At 53.9% G+C, this 7,270-nt stretch overlaps 1 protein-coding gene and 1 long non-coding RNA gene across 2 annotated transcripts; one reads left to right on the top strand and one right to left on the bottom strand.

The window, feature by feature from the left end:
• The first annotated feature begins 159 nt into the window (after window positions 1-159).
• On the top strand, window positions 160-4,459 carry LOC115484622 (uncharacterized). The gene is made up of 3 exons (XR_007780146.1): window positions 160-1,646; window positions 2,375-3,192; window positions 4,188-4,459. It is a non-coding gene; the product is annotated as an uncharacterized LOC115484622 (long non-coding RNA).
• Window positions 3,538-5,266, bottom strand: LOC127060809 (enterin neuropeptides-like). The gene is made up of 2 exons (XM_050985253.1): window positions 4,699-5,266; window positions 3,538-3,656 (listed from the first exon to the last, which is right to left on the bottom strand). Exons 1-2 carry the CDS (start codon window positions 5,262-5,264, stop codon window positions 3,608-3,610), a joined length of 615 nt encoding a protein of 204 aa, XP_050841210.1. The 5' UTR covers window positions 5,265-5,266; the 3' UTR covers window positions 3,538-3,607.
• Between the last annotated feature and the right edge of the window lie 2,004 nt (window positions 5,267-7,270).

Here is a 7,270-nt window from a genome sequence, read left to right as displayed (position 1 = left end):
TTTCCACCTGTTGTGCCTTAAAGGAACAACATCCAGCAGCTCTGCCAGGTGAGCTCTGCCCATTGGGGCTGGGAGCCAGAGCCCAGCCAGAGTCCAGCCACTGACCAGCCAGAGCCCAGCCAGAGTTCAGACACTGCCCAGCCACTGACCAGACACTGCCCAGACAGAGCCCAGCCACTGACCAGCCAAATCCAGCCAGAGCCCAGCCAGAGCCCAGCCAGAGCCCAGCCAGAGCCCAGACAGAGCCCAGCCACTGACCAGCCAAACCCAGCCAGAGCCCAGCCAGAGCCCAGACAGAGCCCAGACAGAGCCCAGCCACTGACCAGCCAAACCCAGCCAGAGCCCAGCCAGAGCCCAGCCACTGCCCAGACAGAGTCCAGCCACTGACCAGCCAAACCCAGCCAGAGTTCAGACACTGCCCAGCCACTGCCCAGCCACTGCCCAGACAGAGCCCAGCCACTGACCAGCCAAACCCAGCCAGAGCCCAGCCAGAGCCCAGCCAGAGCCCAGACAGAAACCAGCCACTGACCAGCCAAACCCAGCCAGAGCCCAGCCAGAGCCCAGCCACTGACCAGACAGAGTCCAGCCACTGACCAGACACTGCCCAGCCCATGCCCAGCCCAAGCCCAGTCCAAGCCCAGTCCAAGCCCAGTTCATGCCCAGCCACTGCCCAGCCCAAGCCCAGCCAAAGTCCAGACCATGCCCAGCCAATTCCCAACCCATGCCCAGCCCATGCCCAGCCCAAGCCCAACCAAAGCTCAGCCAAAGCCCAGTTCATGCCCAGCCCAAGCCCAGCCAAAGCCCAGCCCATGCCCAGCCCAAGCCCAGTCCAAGCCCAGTTCATGCCCAGCCACTGCCCAGCTCATGCCCAGCCAAAGCCCAGCCAAAGTCCAGACCATGCCCAGCCAATTCCCAAGCCATGCCCAGCTCATGCCCAGCCAAAGCCCAGCCCAAGCCCAGCCACTGCCCAGCCCATGCCCAGCCCAAGCCCAGTCCAAGCCCAGTTCATGCCCAGCCACTGCCCAGCCCATGCCCAGCCCAAGCCCAGCCCAAGCCCAGCTCATGCCCAGCTCATGCCCAGCCAAAGCCCAGCCCAAGCCCAGCTCATGCCCAGCCAAAGCCCAGCTCATGCCCAGCTCAGGCCCAGCCAAAGCCCAGCCCATGCCCAGCCAAAGCTCACCTCATGCCCAGCCCATGCCCGGCCAGTGCCCAGCCCAGCTCTGCTGTCCCTCCAGGGTGTCCCCTCCTGATCACAGCCACCCCAGGGCTGGGGGGCTCCCAGGAAAGCTCCAGGGCTCCTTCTGCTCCTCCTTTGGGAAGAGCTTGGTGGCTCTGAGGGGTCGAGGGCACGGAGAGTTTTGGGTACCTCTGTGCCAGCCCAAGCAGGACCAGAGCAGCCAGGGCATTCCTGGCTTTGCCTCATTTTAATGGAATTCCTTCTGACTGGGGGAGTCACACGGGGCTTTTCTCACCCACTCAGTGAAAACTGATGTGTTGGAACAGGATGGCAGCTCCTGCAGAGCCTGACCCAGGACTGGGATCTTCAACCAACAGGTTCATCAGATGCTGAAGCCAGCCTTGGAAGCACCTTTCGTTCAGCTGAGGGTGTTGAGCTCCATTTCTTCTATGAATGTGCAGCTTTTGGGGTGAGAAAGGAATTTTTGGGGTGAGGAAGGAGCTCTTGGGGTGAGAAAGGAATTTTTGGGGCAAGGAAAGAGCTCGTGGGGTGAGGAAGGATCTTCTGGGGCGAGGAAGGAACTCAGGGTGAGGAAGGAGCTCTTGGGGTGAGGAAGGAGCTCTTGGGGTGAGAAAAGATCTTTTGGGGTGAGGAAGGAGCTCTTGGGAAGAGAAAGGATCCTTTGGGGTGAGAAAGGATCTTTTGGGGTGAGGAAGGAGCTCCTGGGGTGAGGAAGGAGCTCCTGGGTTGAGGAAGGAGCTCTTGGGGTGAGGAAGGAGCTCCTGGGGTGAGGAAGGAGCTCTTGGGGTGAGGAAGGAGCTCCTGGGGTGAGGAAGGAGCTCCTGGGGTGAGGAAGGAGCTCCTGGGGTGAGGAAGGAGCTCTTGGGGTGTGGAAGGAGCTCCTGGGGTGTGGAAGGAGCTCTTGGGGTGAGGAAGGAGCTCCTGGGGTGAGGAAGGAGCTCCTGGGGTGAGGAAGGAGCTCCTGGGGTGAGGAGGGAGCTCCTGGCTGTCGCTGTGCTTGGTGGGGATCTTGGGCTGAGGGAGCAGCCTCCACCACCTCTCCTGGATGGGAACAAACCCCGATCCCCTCCAAGCTTCCCTGGGCATTCCAAACATTCCCCAGGCCATGCTGGCAGGACTTTTGCCCAAGGGATCAGCTTCCAGAGGGATGGAAATGTGCTTTTAACACCTTGCAAGGAAGGTGGCGTGGCCTTGAGCAGAGGAAAACCTGGCAGAAATATGGGAACCTCCACCTGCTGGTGCATCCCAAGGAGCCAAAATGAATCCAAGGTGAATGAAGAGTTATTTTTTAAACCAAACCCCCCTTTTCATCCTCCAGGTTTCCAGTAAAACCAACCCCTTGCCTCACACAAACCTATTGGAAATGCATTTCTGTGCTGTAGCACACGAGGAAGCGTTTCCCTGCCAAGTCCCAGGTTCCAAAGCATTTTGGCACCTCCAGAAAACAAACAGCCTTGGGATTGCTTTTATTTGGGGAGTGCAGATTGCAGCAGGAGCCCTGATCTGAGCATGGCTAAGGCTGCTGCCCAGGGCTGGGCTGAATTCCAGCTGCTGCTGAAGCTGGGGGTGTCCCTGCAGGAGAGCTGGAGGACAAACAGCACTGGGGGAATGTGGGTGTCTGAGAAACTGAAATGAGAGGTGGTTTGTGTGCTGGAAAATTATTCCATGGATTCAGATTGAAAAAAACCCCAAACACAGAAAATCCTTATTTTTTGAGCAGCCTGATCCTTTCCAATCCTGGAATTCTCTGATATGAGCAACCCTGAAGCCAGGAGTCCTGAAGGAAAAATATCACTTTGGGAATGTGAGTGTCTGAGAAACTGAAATGAGAGGTGGTTTGTGTGTTGGAAAATCATTCCATGGATTGGGTTTTTTTAAAAACACACAGAAAATCCTTAATTTTTGAGCAGCCTGATCCTTTCCAATCCTGGGATTCTCTGATATTATTCTATGATAAGCCTGGAGAGGTGAAGGAAAAATATCACTTTGGGAATGTGAGTGTCTGAGAAACTGAAATGGGAGGTGGTTTGTGTGTTGGAAAATTATTCCACGGATTCAGATTGAAAAAAACCCCAAACACAGAAAATCCCTAATTTTTGAGCAGCCTGATCCTTTCCCAACCTGTGATTCTCTGAAATGAGCAACCCTGAAGCCACAAAAGTCCTTCCTTCCCCCCCTCCCCAGTTTTACCTTTCCCTCAGACAAACAACCCACAAAGAGTTGGTTTCAGGGCGTTTTTTATTCTCTCTTCTACAAAGCAGGGAGCACTTTGGGGGTTCAGAGTGGGGGTTCAGCTCTCAGCAAAGGGGATTTGGGTTCTGAGGAGGGCAGGGGAGGTGTGGGGGGTTGGATTCCCACAGAGAAGATTCCCAGCTCAGGTACCCAGGGCCTTTCACAGAAGGTTCTGGCTCAGGTCTTCATCAGGCACCTTGGAGAGGAATTTTTCTCTGTAGGGTAACTGTAAAATAATGAAACAGAAGAGAGGCTGTGATCTGGCATTGCCTCTCTCTGGGATTTGTAGGAGTAATTTCACAGGTGTTTCTGGGTTTATGCCAAACTTGGTATTTAAAATGAAATTTTAAGGAGTTTTGAGAACAGAAAGGTGGAAAAACCCAGCTCAGAGGGGATTTCTGGAGTCAGCCTCCTGCTGGGTTTGGAGAATTATCCCAGACTTTACCCCAACCCAGACATCTGGGAAGAAAAGGCACCAAGAATTTCTGGGTTTCATTCTCCCTTCTAGGAGTTTCTCACAGAATGTTGATAGTTTAGTTGATTTTCAAGGTTTTAGGGGATGTAAAATTTTTCTTTCCATTATGGATATTTAGGACCCTGTTGGCTCTGAGTGCACTGGAGTGAGAACATGAAATCACCACATTTCTGAGCCACCATTCCACTATTTTTTTTTCAGTGGAGTCCTTCTCCCTGATACAAATTCCTCCAGATTAGAAATATTTAAATTATAATATTAACATTTAAACTATTTGCTCAGATGGTTTTTACAGGAGCTTTTCTCTAAAAAGCATCAACAATCTGAGCCTCTTACAGAGAAGCTGGCCATCCTGATATTTCCAAGGATAGCAGAGATTGTCCTGCACAGCAGAACAAAAGAGAATGACATGGTTGCAACACTGAACAAGAATTACTTCTGGGTAATGCTGAGAAAGGAGATAAGAAATCAGAATTTACAGAAAGAGGCGGGAAGTGAGATAACAGCTTTACTGCTTGCAATCAAAAATTGTAATCGACCCTACAATAAATACATAAACTTGATGTGGGATTTAATCCAGGTCTTATGAAATCCACTCCTTAAGGTTCCTTGGGAAGGGGTGAAGGCAGGAGTTTGGCAGCAGAATGTGATTCTTGGGCTGTGGGTTGTGATTCCTGGACTGCACACCTGGTTTCTTCCTCACTAAGCCACAAATCCCCAGCTTAAAACGTCAGTTTATTCTCTTTTATCAAGGGAGAGGACACCTGCAGTGCCAGTTTCAGCAGGCACCCACCTACATTTGCCAGAGCCCATCCTGAATTCCTGCTCCTCTCCTGGGCTCAGCTTCCCCTCCATCCTTTCCTCCTCTCCTGGGCTCAGCTTCTCCTCCATCCTTTCCTCCTCTCCTGGGCTCAGCTTCTCCTCCATCCTTTCCTCCTCTCCTGGGCTCAGCTTCCCCTCCATCCTTTCCTCCTCTCCAGGGCTCAGCTTCTCCTCCATCCTTTCCTCCTCTCCTGGGCTCAGCTTCCGCTCCATCCTTTCCTCCTCTCCAGGGCTCAGCTTCCCCTCCATCCTTTCCTCCTCTCCTGCGCTCAGCTTCCCCTCCATCCTTTCCTCCTCTCCAGGGCTCAGCTTCCCCTCCATCCTTTCCTCCTCTCCTGGGCTCAGCTTCCCCTCCATCCTTTCCTCCTCTCCTGGGCTCAGCTTCCCCTCCATCCTTTCCTCCTCTCCTGGGCTCAGCTTCTCCTCCATCCTTTCCTCCTCTCCAGGGCTCAGCTTCCGCTCCATCCTTTCCTCCTCTCCAGGGCTCAGCTTCCCCTCCATCCTTTCCTCCTCTCCAGGGCTCAGCTTCTCCTCCATCCTTTCCTCCTCTCCTGGGCTCAGCTTCCACTCCATCCTTTCCTCCTCTCCAGGGCTCAGCTTCCCCTCCATCCTTTCCTCCTCTCCAGGGCTCAGCTTCCCCTCCATCCTTTCCTCCTCTCCAGGGCTCAGCTTCCCCTCCATCCTTTCCTCCTCTCCAGGGCTCAGCTTCCCCTCCATCCTTTCCTCCTCTCCTGGGCTCAGCTTCCCCTCCATCCTTTCCTCCTCTCCTGGGCTCAGCTTCTCCTCCATCCTTTCCTCCTCTCCTGGTTTCAGCTTCCCCTCCATCCTTTCCTCCTCTCCAGGGCTCAGCCCAGCACGGGCCAGAGGCGGCTCCAGGCTCCCTGGGCTGCTTCTTCCTCCTCCTGCAAAACAAAACACATGGATGCACTGCAGGGAACACCCCCACTAGCACCTCTTCAAGTATTGTCAGACCCCAAATTAGGCCATTATTAGGCTTTATTAGGCCATTGTTTCACAGTTGTCTTATTGTGAATTGTGTGTTTCCCCTCCCCGCTGCCATCCCCGAAGGTTTTTTTGTCCCTAAATTTATTTTTATGGCTATAACAGGGTTTGGAGTGAGACAGATGCACCTAACTTTGCAAATCAGTTCTCAGAAGGGATTTTTTGGGCCTGTCTTTGGAATGAGCTGGAGCTGGCCCAGAAGCTGCCCAGGGTGAAGCCCCCACACCACCCAGGTCCCTCCCTCCCTCCAGGTTTGCTGTCACCCAGGGGGACACGGATCCTCCACCCACCAAACCCAGCCTTGCTCCCAGCAGGGCTCCAGATTTCCCTGCCCTTCACTGGCTTTGCTTTTCAGCACGTTCCAAACAAAACCAAACAACTTCTCAGGGACTTTGCCTGCAGGTCCAGCCACCTCCTGGGGCTGCAGGACAGACAGACAGACAGACAGACAGACAGACAGACAGACACGTGTCTGGGAGATGGAACTACCCCACGGGTCAGACCCCAGCCCTTGGAAATCACAAGCAAAGCCCTTGGAACACATCCATGCAGCCCCAGAAGGTGCTGCCTGGCCAATTTACCTGGCTGCTTTTGAAGCTTGATTCTGGCCAGGGTGAGGATGATGATGGTGATGCAAACCAGCAAAAGCAGAGCTGATAGCACAGCTGGGAGCAGCTGTGGTTCACCTGAGGAGCTGGGAGGATGAAGCACGGGGATTAAATCGGGTTTGGAGTCACCTTTGGGGTTCATTCAGGTGGTTGTTGTCACACTAAAGAGCACCAAGGAGCTGTAAACTCTGAACCAAAGCAAAGCCAACAGAGTCAAGGAGAGTTGCAATCATTTGATCTGGAGTTTGGCTCATGAGGAAGTGATTTTTATATCTGCTGTGTGGGGCTGGTGCTGCCAGCTGAATTAGCCCCTCCAAAGGGAAAATGAGCTGTTTGCACAGCACAAATTCACAAGCACAGCGTGAATTCACAAGAAATACTTCCTTGTGGTGGGCTGTGCCAACCCTCCCTCACCCCTTTGGAAGCTGCCTTCCCTCTCTCTGCCAGGGTGGCGTGGCTTGGGCAGGAGGGGGTGGATGAGGATGCCAGGTGCCCACCTTGGCACTGAAGGGGTTCGTGGGCTTTGCCCAGCTGGGTTCTGGCTGTCCCTGCAATTCCTGCTGCAGCTGCAGGATCCCTGCAGCAGGGCTGGTGGGGGAGAGGATGGAGCCCCTCACAGGAGGGAAATCAGCTGGGAAGGAGCTTGCACAGGAGCTGGTGTGGAGAATATCCAGGGCAGAATTCCTGCCCCAAACCCTGCCAGCCTTTGGATGAACCTTGAAGCCCAAAGCTCTCTCCTGGTTCAGCAGTGGGAGCCTGTGGGCTCCTGGAGTGGCACTCACAGCTTCTGAACAGAGAGAGGCATCACTCTCTCTGCCAGGATCCTCCTGGGGAGCTGGGAAAGTCCAGGAGAAAGCCCAGAGAAAGAAGAAAACAATTCCTATCTCTGTTTGCTACTCCTGTTGTTTAGTGGAATGTGGGAGAGAAATTGTT

Source organism: Serinus canaria, chromosome 26 (assembly GCF_022539315.1).
Source record: "Serinus canaria isolate serCan28SL12 chromosome 26, serCan2020, whole genome shotgun sequence".
Classification (NCBI taxonomy): Eukaryota; Metazoa; Chordata; class Aves; order Passeriformes; family Fringillidae; genus Serinus; species Serinus canaria.
This window is presented reverse-complemented; position numbering and strand designations above follow the sequence as displayed.